Genomic DNA, 16839 nt, shown 5'->3' with positions numbered 1-16839 from the left:
CTCTCAGTCGATCTTACCATCTGACGGGATGAGGCTGCCAAGGTAATTAAACTGTTGGACTGATTTGAGCTCTGATTGGCCAATGGTGATGTGGGGATGATGGGGGACTTCCTGAGGTGCAGGTTGATGGAGGACCTCTGTCTTCTTTAAGCTGAGTTCCAGCCCAAAGAGCTCAGCAGCATCTGCAAAGCAGGATGTTAAACGCCGCAGGGCTGCTTCTGTGTGGGCAACAAGGGCGGCGTCATCAGCATAAAGCAGCTCCTGGACAAGATGGTTTAAGGTCTTGGTCAGGAAATTAGTCTGTAAGCAAAACTGACTCTTATTTTCTTACTGTCACAAGAAAAAACCATATATATGCCTTTTTGGGGGGATAAGACTGGGAACTGATAGTGATCCAGCTTTTTAGACATAGGGATATTAAGTTTACAATAATAAATTAAGAGCATATTTCCTTTAGGAAAAAAACTATCTTGTCATAAAAGCCTAATGTTATCTTGATTGTTTTTTGTACAGGACAGTACTAGATATGAACAAACTAGTTTTCTTCTGATTATCTGTCTGGCAGTTCATGCAATCTTTGCATGCTGTCTCTATGCAACAAAAATCTTTTCCACGCTTTTGATGGTGAAATTAGCCATATTTTGTCAGTTGATATGTCATGTGAATTGCTCATCTTCCAGGGTTGTTCTATATGTGTGCATATGTGCATTCTTTATGCAAGAAACATTTGGTTTTCAGTATCACTTATCCCATAGTAACTTAATGTTTCCTGTGTAGTGAAAAAAAATAAAATGGTGCTTTTAGGAAACTTATTTACATACGAACATTTAGGATTACATTAATTGCCCTGGAAGAGCCTGTTTCTCATTCTTTAAGCAATCTTCTAGTCTTCCATGAATGAGGGAGCATTTTAACCCAAATCATCTACAACCAACACAAGTGCTCTCAGTAAAAAGGTGTGCCTCTCTCTGAAATTGTACACCATACAGTCTTGTGTACATACCAATTGTACCCCACCACACATGTGGGTTTTGGGGGAATGCAAGGGATACAGTTGAGTCGGAATCATTTCTAGGAGGATCCCCTCTCTTCTCTTCCTTCCCTCTCTGACTGGAGTGAAGGGACTTGTCCCACTGTTGTTTCAGCATTACCTTTAGCCAAACTTGAGAAGCATGAAAGGGCAATACATCTGCAGAATATTTTACATTTTTCAAAATGCACTTCAGTGATTGATCACTTTGTTCAGTGATAAATTCGAAGTCAAACTGTTATCTCAAAACTGAATCTCCATCCCCAGAACACAGCTATCATCCTTTGTGGTACCAGTTAATCCATCCCTCGAGATCCCATCTGCAGTAGAAAGCTCACATGCATAGATGCCTCCTGTTACCAGCATTCATTTTCTTGTCATTTTCTTGTGTTTTGAGATTACAGCACCCCTAATACATCGGAAATGCAAACAAAAAAAGCAAAATAAAAATAAAAGAGCAAATAGCTCTTCTTATACTGGTATCACTTTTATTAATTCCTCTCTCTGTTCTGAATGCTACTTTTTGATAGTGGCAGAAAACAATTTTTTTTTCACTTTTCTTGATTTCTTTGGCTTATATGCTTGGCCTTTGTATAGTCTAAAACCCTAGTAACATTACCCTGTAACTGAGAGTATCTCTACACCTGTGAGCACATCCCACCTAAATCACCTCTAAATCCAATACTTGCATACTGCTAACAATGAAGATATAAAAGCACTGAAGCTACTCAACCCACTCAGAAATCTAAGCCTTCGGTCTTCTTAGCGAACTCAGAGCTACTGCAACTAGATTACAAGGTAGGGGGTGGGGGGGAAAGGAAAACTTGCTAAAAACCTCAACAAGCCAATTTAAAGACAGTTGGTATATTTTAATGGGCTGCAGCCAAATACCATTAGAATGTCTTCTCTCTGTACCTCTCTAGGCAAGCTGGTCCGAGGCTTCACTGCCTTCATGCTGATGAAGTTTTTCCTTCTATTCAGTCTGAATATTTCCTGTTTCAAGCTACACCTGCTGTCTCTTATTCCACCAGCATGCACTGGTGTCTCCTCAACACCTTCCCTGCAGACATTAGGGAAGCTGCTCTTTAGTCCCCTGAAGACAACTCTTCTCCTGACTTATTCAGTCCAGCTCTCTCAGCCTCTCCACACAGAGCAAGTACTCCAGCCCCAAGTGATCCTTGTGGCCCTCCTCTGAAATTTTCTGTGTCTTCCTTGTATTTGGAGAATTAAAACTGGAGAGAGGTATGTAGGGAATCATTTTCTACTGGCAGCAGACCTTACATATCCCTTATCTTGAATGTGAAGAATTCTTGGCATTTTCACTCTGAAGCACACTGAGTCAACTTGCTAACTAAGCAGACAAATTCAGCTATGTGTACCTAGCTCTGCCCCTGTAGATAAAACTGACTCCATGCAGTTGGTCTGTGAGCCTGAGCCTACCAAAACACATCCTTGCAGAGATGTGGAGTGTTCTGTTAATCTGCTTCTGGTGAAAAAAAAAAAACAAACAACAGAATTTTCTCTCTTCATTGAGGGAACAATCAAGAGAGGATTTGCCGAGGTTCCCTCTTCCGTATATCTCATCCTTCAGCAGGTATATCCATGACAGAACATATTTTCTGTCCCCATTATCCTGCTCTTTTCTCTGTAAAGAAATCCTTATCTAGCAAAAGTCTGGTTTGATTTCTGGTATCTCTTAAAGTACCTGGATACCTTGGAAATCTGCAGATAACCTACCTACTTAAGTATGTTGATTATTTTAGACAACATCACTAATTCACTGGAAATGCTTAAGAATGCAGACTCTTAGGTCTGAAAACTAGCAAAACAAAAAAGCACTGTCTTGTATTATGTTTGCATGTGAGATAAAATGTGGTTTTAATTATATCAATTTTCTTTTTCATATATAAAGTTACTCATTTGCAGTATCTAGTACCTATGTGAGTAACTGAGCTAAAGTTTTACAGCTTACACAAAAAAAATTCTATTTCTTCCAAAGGCTACTTTCACTCAATCAGAAAAATCAGCTTTTAAAACAAGGTGATAAGGAGCAGCCTAAGGCAGTTCTCTTTTACCCAGTCTGAAACAATACTGCCAGCATACCAGGGAAGACCAAAAAAAAAAGACAGCAAGAATTCCTTGCTGGTAAAAGCAGTAATAAATTGTTCTATTTCAGAAGAAAGGTTCCCACCAGCTTGTTTCTCAATAAATGACAGAGAAATAACTCATTCAAAACTAAAACTAAATTTCTTTAACTTCTAAGAAATATGTTCATTATCATTAACGAACGATTGTCTATAGCCTGTATACTTTTTCTTTTAATATTTCATTAATCATTGCTTCAGTGAATTTTCTTGGGTAAAAATAACCAGCTGATGAGGATTTAATTCTCTCCTGCCGAGTTGACATAGACAATTTACAGTTTCTCTCATCAGACAGTAGATGGTCTATCAGCTTGGAAATCAGTGATTAGTGAGCAAATGGTTTGCAATTATGCTACGTATGCCATGGTGTACATTTCTTGTAGAAGAAGTAGTCGTATGTGGTAGTATTTACGTCAGTGCTACCTACTCCTTAGCTAGGTAACAGGATTATGATATCAGAAGGTAGATGGAAACATATCTGTGCTATATTTGTCACCTATTCTAAATTCATCCAGTTGGAACAAAACTATAACATATCTAGGAAAAGTGTCTCCCCCTTGTCTTCTTGTAAGAATGTATGAGTGACAGCACTGTGCACTGCTACATTTCTTGAAATAAAAGAGGGAAGGCATGGTTTCCTCCCAGTTTGTAGTATTTTCCTTCTGACTCCCAATCCTAAACCACAGAAACACAATAGTTTCTGAATAAACCTGTGGTTCTAGTATTAATTAAAAAATCTAAATCTATCAAGTGAAAATGCCTGCAATTGATTGAGTTTCTGAAAATATTTATATACTGATGCTACTACTGGGCTATTTAAGATGAAAATAGAAGACATATTTTTAATAAATTTTAATAAAACACAATAATATATATATTCCAATAAAAAACTAAAAAATATATTTATGAAACAGACTTCTTCAATATTAAAACACATTCTTTGCATTTGCATCATATGAAAGTGTCACCTGTTTATTTTGTTTGCTCAATATAAGTAAAAAACAAAAAAAGGAAAGAAGGTGGCTGAGGTCAAACACACTCTAGACTAAATAGCTGCAACTCAGCAAGAGCATTTTGAGTCTAAATTCCTTTCATTATCATACTCTTCTATATACCAACACATAACCATAGTTTCAAGTTCTCTGCTGATATGTGGGAAGCTTGAGAAACAGGGACAAAGTCACCAAAATCCATGACATTGCAACAGAGCTACGAAACCATTCAAATGACAATACTGAAGAGGGAGGAAACCCTTGTCACTAAACTAACTGATTCAGAAAACTCTCATTCACTCTGCTTGGGCCACACAGGGTTGCTCTGGAGAAGGCTGCTTTACATCCCTGTTGCTGTAATTGGCCTTCTCTGTGCCCTGTGTGAGGAGACAAATGACCATGGGGCCATGTGGCACCCAAGTCTTCCATAGGGAATCAAAGCAAAGTGGTCATGTATCTTGTGTATCTCACTCTTTTTTCCCAGTAACTATTGACCTCAAAGGTTGACTTCAACTCAGTATGAAAGAGGAGGCTACTTCAAAGACAAGTAAGACCTTTGAAGTTTGGAGAGAACATGGAGCTGGGTAGGACACGTTCAAACTACAGCAAAGGCTGTGCCATAAGCTCATGTTGTAAGAGATCTGAAAATCCACAGAAGACTAAACTTTTGTCACTATACCTGTCAGCAAAATGTTAAATCAGAGCTCACAGCAAAGCAAAAGACACAGACAAGCGGAAAAAATTTCCTTAGCTCTGATGTTCAAGGAACTGCTTGTGTACTTAGGCGCCATTGAAACCTGAATTGTTCTATGATGGGCTGCATTACCTTCTCGCTAATCATAGGTCTATCGCAAAAGGATCGAGGCAGAGCATTAGCTTTTGTGTTAATATTTTATTATATAAGCTATTTTCAAAAGCTTTAGATAACTTTAGCTGGGAGTTATTATAAATTACATTAATGACTACTTCGAAGTGACCTTGTAGCACACTTGAACAGAGAAAAAGCCTGAAGAGCCACAAAACAGATTTCATCTTCAGCTTCAAGAAGCAAAAACATTCTTCAGGAGTGTTTGTGTAAGACGAAACTTTATATTTGCTTTCAAGAACTGATTAATTCATGTAGATTCTGCAGTTATTACACATTTGCTCAGTTTAGACTAGAAGAACATAGCAGAGACATATGAAAAAATGACCAGCAAGCACCTTTTGCAGTAATTCTCAAGTACTTGTTGTTTTTCCTTTTTTTAAAGTCTGAAAGGAAGTAAATATTTATTTTAATAGCAACTTTAGCAAGATTCTAAAACATTCTTTAAACCCTTGTTCTTTCATTCTCTGCTAACACACAAGAAGATTGATTATCTAGAAGACAAAAAAAATAGCATGACATTTATACTGCACTATATTTCCTTATTAAAAACATTCCTATTATTATTATTATGAAGTTGGGAGGGGACACTGGGACAGCTGGGACAGGTGACCCCAACTGACCAAGAGGATATTCCATATCATATGGTGTCATTCTCAGCATACAAGCTTGGAGGAAGAAAGAAAAAAAGGAGGGACGTTAAGAGTTACGGTGTTTGTCTTCCCAAGTCACCATTATGAGTGCTGAAGTCCTGCTCTCCTGGAGATGCCTAACATCTGCCTGTCCATGGGAAGTGATGAATGAATTCCTTATTTTGTTTTGCTTTGCTTATGTGCACAGCTTTTGCTTTATCTATTAAATTGTCTTTATTTCAACCCATGACTTTTCGCTCTTTATCTCTTCTGATTCTCTCCCTCATCCTGCTGTGTGGGAGTGAGCAAGTGGTTTAGCTGTCTACCCACAACAAAAGCCTTTTCAGCTCTTTTAAACTTCTTGAAAGATGTACCACAACATATATCTTATGTATTCTGTTCTCACCTAAGTTACTATATTACATAAAATCTCTTCCACAAGATTATTTCTTTCTCACCCCCTACAAAATGACAATAGACTTCTGTGTTTTTAAACTTGCTATTTTTAAAAATATTAAAAAAACCCAAACATGTAAAAGAACCAATTTACCAGAAAGTATTTTAATCTACCGCCCTGCAACTTTAAGATGTTTATGTTATAAATGCTAGCATAACTGGCAACTCATTCTCTTCAAAGCCAGAATGAAAAAATAAAAAGCATCCAAAAGTGATCACAAATAGGTGATCTTTTTGATCAGTACACATCACAGTTCTGCCCCTACTGAAGTCAAGGGTACTGTGTTAATTTCACTCTAACAAATGGTTAGCTTTATATTTCTCATGAAGCATAGGTCCAATTTGAAAGTTTTACTAGATCTGATTCACTGTGTATTTAGCGAAAAAAAAAAACTTAATTATTTCTGTTTGCTACAATTTTTAGTCCTTAAGAAGCAACACAGATAGGTGGAAGTGAGCCAGATTCTATTTCTTATCATAGGCCACCAACAGACTTGCTTGCTGAACTCCCCTCAGTTTCTTAAAGCTGGTTCCTCTGAAATGGAACTTCCATTGATGATACTGAAGACAAAATCCCCAAATCCTCACTTAATACAAAAAGCAGAGAAAGAAAAAATGGTGCTATAATTGCAAAGAAAACCCCAAATATCTCTGGGTGTAGGTGGAGCACATGTCCGCAATCAATCCTACACAACCAGCGCACCATTAACATGAAGTCTTGCTCCTGATCAGAACTGTTTGTTTAAGCAGGGTGAATTTCTGCCCACTCTCAAACCTGTTTTATTAAAGTGATGGTATAAATTATACTTTTCTTCCTTTTTTCCCCCCTCAAATAGGAATAATAAAAGAAGAATAGAGAGGAATGTAAGAGTTTAGTTGGTTTAAAAGAGATACAACCAATGTTCCCACTGGCGAGTGGCTAGGACTTCTCTGTATTCTACACAGCTGCTACTGCTACCAACTCTCCCTTGCTAACATTTTTATTTGTCTCATTTTCTAGTTATGTTGTGTTTGAGACTGGAGTAAGACCAGTTAACTTATTGAGTGTATTGAGTACAAAGGGTGTTTCTCCAGCTTAGTTTTGGCCTTTGAGTGCTCTACAATATGCAATGTTAAATTATAACTACTCTAAAAGTCTGCCTTGAAAAATGGAAGGCAATGCTGCATACCAGCATAATAGCACTGAGTAAGCTCTTATAAATCCCAAAGAAGCAATTTAGTGCCCATTTGTAATTTTAAGAATTAGTTAAAGGAAGAAAACAGTGAAAGCTGAAGGATGAACTATATACCTGCATGTATAAATAGACACCTTGTGAAAAATCTTTCAAAAATCATGTAATCAAAGGAGGAGTAAAAAAGTCCTAATGTTGTGAATATTTTTTCATACCTCTTGTTTTTAACTATGTTGATGCTGTTTTAATTACATTGATGAAGATATATACAGCCACAGATGGTTAACTGAAAAGAAAGGCAAATCTCTAAATGCTATCTGGAATACACATTATTCTCTGCAGTCAGGAATAATTTTATGAAGCAATTTCTAAAGAGGTCTGTACAGAGCAGAAGTTCTCAGCATGAGAAAGAGCTTAGCTAATGCTGTTGGAGCTGATTTCAACAGCAGTGTTATGAAAACAAATAAATCATTAACAAAAATGGGGATCTATTATAATAAAGTTACTTTCTGTAAACAATCAAGAGGTCTGCAAGATTGGCACAGGCCCTGGAAACACTGAATCAGGGTCTTCTCCTGAAGGAAAAGGTAAGCAGAGAGATTCGGTCCTAAGTAAGCCAGAAAAGAAAAATGTGTGTGTGGTAGGTTTTTCATGTACTTTACTGAAAGTACACCTAAAGTATTTGAATTTTCCAAATATGTGTTGTCTTTAAATGCACGGGAGAAGATTCATATCTATTTTGGATCAATTTCTGCATCAATTTCAGTGCAGTACACGTAATGTAAATTAATATTTTTCTGCCTTCCATTGTTCAGCTTCTCTTTTAAAGAACTCAGCTGAAATACAGAAACAGCATATTCTTTAGATTTAGTTTAGTGTCAGTCTAAATTCTAGTACCTTTCCAAGTACAAAGGCTTTTCTTGTCCTATATGGAAGAAAAAAAATACTGGCAGGGCAAGTAAAAATCCCCATTCTGTATTTAGATACTTAGCTCTGTTTCCTTTTACTAAAAATACTAGAGTTTTTTTCCAATCTCCCAAAACATCTCCAGAAGGAGTGACAGATGAAATTTTCCTTTTGCGTTATGTAACAACAAGGTTCTCATTTCATTAGAGCAATATAAATCACAGATAGAAGTCCTGGCTACTCATTCAGCTGACTAATAGCCCAGGTCCTATTTTCCTTAGAAATCTTGTATTTTCTTGTCAATCCATCCACTGGACATAGTACTATATCTTACTTTTCCTATTTTACTTAAAAGTGAACTAAACACATAAATCACTTGCAGATGATTAATATTACAACAATTGCTTTGAAAGCATAATAGCAACCATCAGGTTTGAGAGAAACAACACATAAAAGAAAGAGAATGCTAAATAAAAACCACCATTTTAATTGTCTGAGTCAGATGTAAAGACAGAACATCAATGGAAAAGCTCACCCTTCACAATGAAATCTTTAGCACTGGTAAGTTTGTTTAAGTTATTTGCTTGAAGTCATGAGTTTATGAAGCATAAAACAATATAAACAAATAATATTCAGCACTGAATCTTTAAAATAGTAAAAGATACTGTGCTCATTTTGGCTGGGGTAGAATTAATTTTCTTTAAAGTATGGGATTGTGGTTTAGATTTCTGCTGAAAACAATGCTGATAACACAAAGATGTTTTTGAGCAGCACTTGCAGAGCGTTCAAGGGTCTTTTGCTCCTCACCCCACTCCACCAGTGAGAAGGCTAGGGATGCACAAGGAGTTGGGAGGGGACATAGCTGGGACAGCTGACCCCAATGACCAAAGGGATATCACAAACGATATGGTGTCATGCTCAGCATATAAAGGTGGGGGAAAAAGGAGGAAGGGGAAGACGTTTGGAGTGATGGCATTTGTCCTCCTAAGTCACTGTCACACGATGCTGTCCTGGACATGGCTGAACACCTGCCTGCACATGGGAAGCAGTGAATTCATTCCTGGTTTTGCTTCACTTCCATATCCAACTTTTGCTTTAGCTATTAAACTCTCTTGTCTCAACTCTTGTTTTCTCACTTTTACTATTCTGTCTCTCTCCCATGCCCCTGGTGGGAGTAAGTGAGCGTCTGCATGGGGATTGGTTGCTGTCTGAGGTCAAACCACAACAGAAACACTGAAATATTTAAGATTTTTATGCATGTACTGTTTACTTCTCTGATTTGTCATCTACTTGCACTTAAAGATAGCAAAAGAAATTAACAAACTGATCCATTCCTTAATGGCTGAAATCCAGCTAAGCTGAAGCCAAGCATAAAGGCAACAGAATTTCACCAAGGTCAACAACATTTTAGCTCACAATGTGCACTGGACAAGCTTGCAAACAAAAAATTTCTCTATTATGTGCTACATCAAACCAAGGCTTTAAATAAGGTTTCAAGTTCTTAAACTGTACAAAGGAATGAATTTGCAAAGCCCAGTTTATATGCTTCTTGAACAAGTTATCACAAAGAAAGATGATGATTATGCAATACAGTGGAAGTGAAATAATTGGTTAGTAAATGGCAAAAATCTGTATTACCATGCAAATGACAAAATTTCCCACCAAACCTCTAAATTGTGGCTTTTTTTTCAGTAATAAGATAATTTCAGACTTCTGGTTTTTGTTTTTTTTAATAAACCGCTCTTTTCTCACATTTGATGAATTTGAAATACAATATTACGCTGATAAATGCTAAAATCTTTTTGAATGTTTTCATGCAAGTCTTAATTGGAATTCACACATCGTGAAAGAAAAAAAAATGGTGTTATGGGACAGAAAGAAGGATCAACGAACATGAGACACTGAATGCCTGTTTCAAGAGAAAATCTGAATGCACTAAAAATATCTGCTGCATAGAGGAATGTGTGTAAATGAGATGCTGCTTTTACCTGGCTGCTGGTATTTAAATTAATTCATCTCACAGAAATCATTGCTAAAGTATCAACTAACACCTCTGTCTCTATTTTAGATCCTGGTTTTACAGAAGAGGGGAAAGGCCTGTGTCATTAACAGAGCTGGTAACGTTATGACAGCTGGTGCTAATCACAGTCTTTCATATTCTTTTCCTGCTGTACACACCAGCAATTTCAAAAATCAGACTGTAGACACTTAAGCAGAGACAATTTTATAATACTTATTCTGCAACTTCAAGAGCTGTTTAACCACTAGAAGCCTTTTGTGTTAACTTTTGCTCAGACCTTAAAATGCTGCTCCTGACTCTACAGCTGTTACTGAAGGGATCTACCATCACTGCAGCTTAACCTGCAGACCATAATAAACTTTTAGGCCAAGGGTTCCCTTTGAGAACTTTATATTTATATGTGGAGTTAAAGTAAGACAAATATTTTTCAAGGATTGCACTCATTCCTATATAGAGAGTCCGTAAACTATGTGGTTGGTTTTTAGTGGTTTTTAACTGGGCAATTTTTTTTTTTTTTTTAAATTTTACACTCTTGGACACTTTCTTCAGATTTACAAAACCCAAAACTGCCCGAAAAAGCTTATCAGCAAACAATGAATAAATAATTTAAAATAATGTTCTTTCAAATATAAACCAAAAAACATCTCTCAATGATTTCTGAATGGTCTTGGGAATCCAGAGAGGTCCCAGCTAACTGGAAGATGGCAAACATCGTCCCAGTTTAGGGACAGGAAGGAGGAGCCTGGAAACTAGAGGCCTGTCAGTCTCACTTCAGTGCCTGGTAAAGTTATGGAGAAGATTACTCTGGGAAGTATTGAAAAACACCTGAAAGATAACACTGTCATCGGTCACAGCCAGCACAGCTTCGTGAGAGGAAAGTCCTGCTTATTGAACCTGATTTCCTTCTATGACAAGGTAACCCACCTAGTTCATCAGGGGAAGCCAGTTGATGCAACCTTTTTGGATTTCAGTGAAGCTTTCGATACTGTCTCTCACAGGGTCCTTCTGGACAAAATGTCCAGCACACAGCTGGATAAACACATCATGTGGTGGGTGAGCAATTGGCTCATGGCTGGAGCACAGAGGGTAATACAGTAACATCAGACTGGCAACATGTCACTTGTGGGGTTCCACAGAGCTCCATCTTAGGCCCACTGCCCTAAAACATTTTCATAAATTACTTTGATGCAGGACTGGAAGGGATACTAAGCAAGTTTGCTGATGACACAAAACTGGGAGGAACTGTTGACTCCCTCAATGGCAGGGAGGCCCTGCAGAGAGACCTTGAAAAATTAGGGGACTAGGCAATCACCAACCACATGAAGTTCAACAAGGAAAAGTGGCAGATTCTGCACCTAGGATGATGCAACCCTAGATATGACTCCTGGGGTTGGGTCTGTGCAGAGCTAAGGGTTGGACTCAATGATCTTTGTGGATCCCTTCCAACTCAGCATATTTTATGATTCTGTGATAAATGCCTCTCAGGCGAAATCACATGGTAATAATCTTATTTATAGATATAAGTCTGATCAACTGCTCTTATTAACATATTCTACTAAATATATATAATCCTCTTTTAATTGAGTTTCTTGTCTTTTTTGCTATTTATAAAGCAATCTGAAGCACCCAATGGGTACTGGTTTTGACTACTTTAATGTATAAAATTTTCAAGAGAAGATAAGACACTGGATCACAGCAATCTGTAGTTTGATACAAATGGCAAATGGAATCCTTGAAGGATGGTTACCAGAGACGGTAGCAGGAAACCTGCAGTTCTGAGAATAATTCCACGCCAAGCACAGAATATTGCAAGCAAACCAACTACAGAAACTTTCCAGTTTATTTTCATTCTTGAATAAGTATTTTATCTCCATCACACTGATTTTTTTGCTTCACTGGTCTAAATCTGTAAAAATGCTTTATATTTTTTACTGTTCATTAATATGACAGGTTCATTAAAGTAAATGAAGCTTAATTCAATCATATTCAGATGCTATACTGGATAGATTATTGCATTTTGTCTTTTAAATAGTTTGTCTTTGATTCTACTATCTTCATCAAACAGTACTCTGAATAATTATCACATTGCCATTATGAAGCTACAGAATGACTACATTTTTACTAAGAATTTCAGGTCACCTACAGCACTTACACAAAATACCACAAATCTAGTTAAAGCAACTTAGGCTATACAGAAAGAAAGTAATTCCTTATAGCAAGGTATGTGTTTCTAAGGTGTTTACCATTTGGATTATTACATTATCTCAGTTTTATATTCACTAGTCAGGAGGTAAATGTCAACTGGAATCATCGAATCTCAATTTTTTTACATCTCTCATTTTGCTTGATTGGCTTTTTACCAGTTGTAATTTATTGTTCTGATGAAAGTATAAAGTAAAAAGCTGAGAGTGTAATCAAGGCTATTGGTGAATTAAATACCATGTGATAATAAATCAGCAAGGAAAAAATACTGTGGAGACAAATGGAGATGTTTACCATTTCAGCATGAGTACTATTAGAACAACTGTTTATGTAAAATCAAACATTGTACAAGAAAACCAAATAAACACCCAAGCTGCAAAAAATCAACATTCTCTTCCGTAAAATAAAAACTAAAACTTCTGACAAGCAGATGAATTTGGGGCTCTTTGTCAAGAAAAAAATTCCTGTTTTAAAATCAGAGTGTGCAGCAGCGAGAACAGGGAAGAAAGTCTGAGGTGCTAAGACATTTGATTTTTATAAATAAAGATGAACATTGTCATAGTCACAGCCTGCAGTAATCAGTAATCCTTATACTTGATCTTCCAAAACTTCTTACACGAGAGAAAATCACCCAGCTCTTCTATGACGAAGCTTTTCAGAGTTATTGAAACATTTTTTTCTTTGTTAACTGGTAATACCAGTTATTTTATAAAAAAATGGTTCATGTGAAAAAACAACTCGGAGAAAAAAGATCAATGGTCTGCCTAAGTATAATCCACAAAACCTACCTGAAGTTAAAAAAAAATTTCATTCACTTTAACAGCTTTTCTGAAAGGCCCTGATACATAAGTGAAAACATGTAATAGCTAATAATAGGTAAATTCAAGTAGGAGCTTGATTTCTTTTCTTTTTAATACTACAAAGCCTGTATACTACAAGTGTTAGACTACATTTTACAGTACCTTTGGATATTGTTTGACAGGGATCAGAACTCTCTCTGACAGCTTTATGTTTTTGTTGCTGATAACATCAAGATATTTCTTTTCTTCATCTTCCTTCTTGCCTTCAGAACCCTGAAATTTTTCCATTTCTGAAAAATATTAAAAAACAGAGCAATCAGTGGCATGACATTTATCATCCTCAGGAACTTTAAACTTACACATTATAATGCAGGCTGTGTATTGAACACCTGTGTTGTCTGCACTCGTGGCATGTACTGTTGCGTTTGAAAAAACTGGACTGTCACCTTTTCCTCTCAGCACTGGTGACATCCACAGGTGGTACTTCTCAACTAATTCTTCCCCAGCTGAAAGGGAAGCCAAATGATCTCAGTGGGAGCAGGAATAGAAGAGGCTTACAATTCCATCTTATCAGCCTTTTAAAGGGGATCACATCATCTCAGCTTGATGCTTTTTGTAGACATGACCTGCCAGAATTGAACTGGATTCTAACTGCAATTTCAGTACAAGTAGTAGAAAACTACTTTTTGTTACTGAGTTTCCATTCAAATTCTTCTGAATTAATTGAAGGTTGTACAAAATAAGATAAGAAATTAACTCTTACAAAAAATTTCCCAATTAAGAAATATAGTAAATAATTGTTATAAATATATATATAACATTGCTAGTATGTAGAACACCAGTAGAATTTACAAAAAAACCTCAAAAATATATTCAGGTTGAATAGTTTTGAATTCTTTATTCCCTAAAGCCTGATAATGAACAGATAACAACAAATAATTGAAATTATCACTCTGCAAAGAACGTCTAATAGGTGCCTGAGAGCTCCCTGAGAGCACAGATACTTTTGAAAAAGCTGCATTTGCAACAGTGACATTGTTGACAGCACAGAAAATGGCAATGCTCATAATGAGTTAATTATAGCTGATTTATAGCTAAAAAGGGACAGCTGTGGGACTTAGAAACATGCTGTTTCACAGACCAGAAACCAAGAATGGAAAAGAGTAACACAGCAATAGCAATCTGTAACACACCAATACAAGTTTCTTTGACTCACAATAAGCATAAGAAAAAAATGTATTGAAAAGAACAGCCCATGTCATGATTTGTTAATAAATATTTATGCTGCCTATATAAGACCAAAAAATTTATTTAAAGCCTCCACCAGCAGACAATTCTCTAATGTTTCAGTCATAAGTTCTTTCAAAACCTCTCAGAGAACACACCTAAAAGAACTCAGATGGGATACACCTTCCATAATTTAGGATTAAAAGGTTATTTACTATCACTAAAATCATCAGAAGGATATTTCATTATTATAAAATACTTGAATATACCTGGAAAATAGCGGTATATTGCATTCCGTGGAAAAGATTAACCTGGAAAGCACCAACCATCAATTAAGCACAAGCTTAAAAACTGATTCTTTGCAGTAAAATACTTAGTTTGGGCAGGTTTAATAGATAGAAAGTTCTTTGAAAATAGATCCAATGCAATTATACAAAGGGTTGTGCTATGGGGTGCAGAGGGGAGAGACAAGGCAAACAAAGAGAGAAAAATGTCACAAGCACAGTAAGTACTGGAATGAAATTAAGGAATTTCCCAGATGTAATGCGAACACTGCTGAGATAATTCTAAAAGACAAGTGGGGAAAGTCAATCTACATGTACACATACATTACACTAGAACCACAGAATCATCTGAGTTGAAAATTAACTTTAAGGTGATCAAGTCCAGCTATTAATTAAGCACTGCCAAGTCCACCACTAAACCATACCCCTAAGTGCCACATCCACATGTCTTTTAAACATCTCCAGGGACACACATTTCACCACTTCCCTGGATGGTCCATTCCAACAATTAATAAACCTTTCTGTGAAGAAATTCTTCCTGATTATCCAATCTAAACCTCCCTTGACACAGCTTGAGGCTACATCCTCTTGTCCTGTCACTAGTTGCCTGTGAGAAGAAACCAGCCCCCACTTGGCTACAACCTTCTCTCAGGTAGTTGTAGAGAGTGATGAGGTCTCCCCTGACCTACCTCTTCTCCAGGCTAAATAACTCCAGCTCCCTCAGCTGCTCCTCATAGGACTTGTGCTCTAGACCCTCCACTAGCTTTGCCGCCCTTCTCTGAATGTGCTCCAGCATCTCAGTGTCTTTCTTGCAATGAGGGGTCCAGAACTGAACACAGGATTCAAGGTGTGGCCTCACCAGTGCCAAGAACATGGGGACTATCATTGCCCTGGTCATGGTGGCCACACTGTTGCTGATACAAGCCAGGATGTCAGTGGCCTCAACACCAATTAAACTCATTCTTCTGGGAAGGTGCTGAAGATGCTTAGAAGTCTGTATGGTCAGTAGGGAGGGGTAGTAAAGTTTAGGACTAACTGCTCACCTTCAAAACGTCCACCAGCCCTTGCAACCAGTCCCAGTCTTGCACTTTATTTTTAAATGAGAGTACATGAAAGTTTTGGAACTAAAGAGGTGTCTTTGCTAAAGTTAATGAAAGACTACTTCAGCTGGGCTTATGAGACTTAAGTGATAAGAGTTTGCAGATCTATCAAGAGACAACCTGTGACACTTTAATTGGTTTAACTCCAATATTGAATATGATGAGGGGGTGAGCTGTAAGTCCAGAAGAGCTAGTCCCAGCTTATTATCAGAGGAGCGAGAAACATCAGTGGGGTTTCCTCCAGGAAATGAAAGGCAACAAAAAGTCAATTTCAGGTGAGGTCCAGCAGCACTTAAGGTCAAACACAGTGACAGAAGCAAATGGAGAGGGATCACAATGACAGCCAGGCTGTAAACCCAGAATTGGAGGGTAGGATTATTGCATCAAAAGCCAGTGCGGAAAGTGGGCACATAAGGTTTCCTCCAGGGAATTGTGGCAAGTAGCCCACGACCATAGCCACATAGATCTTGAGATTCATCTCCAAGGAGGGAGACTCCACAAGCACCCTGGAAATCCTCTGCCAGTGTTTCATCACCGTCACAGTAAAAGAAAGGTTTCCAAATGTTCAGAGAGAAGTTGTGGGCACCCTGAAAAGAGCCTGGATCTGTCTTCTTTCAACCCTGCCTTCAGGTATTGATTTACACTGAAAAAAACCCCCTACAGAGTCTTCTGCAGGTTCAGCAGCCTGGAAGCAGCACTCTTAGCTCCTTCCTCATAGAACAGATGATCTAGTCCCTTCACCATCCTTGTGGACCCTTGCTAGCTGCTCTCCACTATGTCCATCTCTACTTATGCTGAGGAGCCCAGCACTGGGCAAAGTACTCCAATTGTTGCCTCAACAGCACTAAGCAGAGGGGGAGGATCAACTCCCTCGACTTGTAAAGTCAGCGAAGGAGTAAGAAATGCCTTGAGATGCTTTATTTCTAAAAGAGAACAGAGGGTTGGGTATGATTGGCGAAACCTCCAAATTTATATGAAAAAAAAAAGCAAAGGGATTCTGCTCGACAGC

General features: G+C 37.5%; 1 protein-coding gene across 27 annotated transcripts in view; it reads right to left on the bottom strand.

Annotated features, from left to right (window-relative positions):
* The window catches only part of KHDRBS2 (KH RNA binding domain containing, signal transduction associated 2), a 366714-nt gene that overhangs the window by 286692 nt on the left and 63183 nt on the right, over positions 1–16839 (bottom strand). For 24 of the 27 annotated variants that reach the window (XR_001877975.1, XR_001877992.1, XR_001877982.1 and 21 more), the window contains one exon: positions 13382–13509. Coding sequence is in view for 2 of the 27 variants with exons in the window: in XM_017834828.1 (XP_017690317.1) it covers positions 13382–13509 (128 nt within the window). In the remaining 25 variants the exon portion in view is untranslated. Of the gene's footprint in view, positions 1–13381; positions 13510–13665; positions 13679–14715; positions 14758–15773; positions 15847–16839 lie in introns of those variants that run through there. The other 3 variants (XR_001877995.1, XR_001877997.1, XR_001877998.1) reach the window with 3 other exon arrangements.

The sequence above is a fragment of the Lepidothrix coronata genome, unplaced genomic scaffold (genome assembly GCF_001604755.1).
Source record: "Lepidothrix coronata isolate B3197 unplaced genomic scaffold, Lepidothrix_coronata-1.0 Scaffold241, whole genome shotgun sequence".
NCBI classification, from domain to species: domain Eukaryota; kingdom Metazoa; phylum Chordata; class Aves; order Passeriformes; family Pipridae; genus Lepidothrix; species Lepidothrix coronata.
The sequence above is the reverse complement of the archived record's forward strand: the minus strand, read 5'-3'. Positions and strand labels throughout refer to the sequence as shown.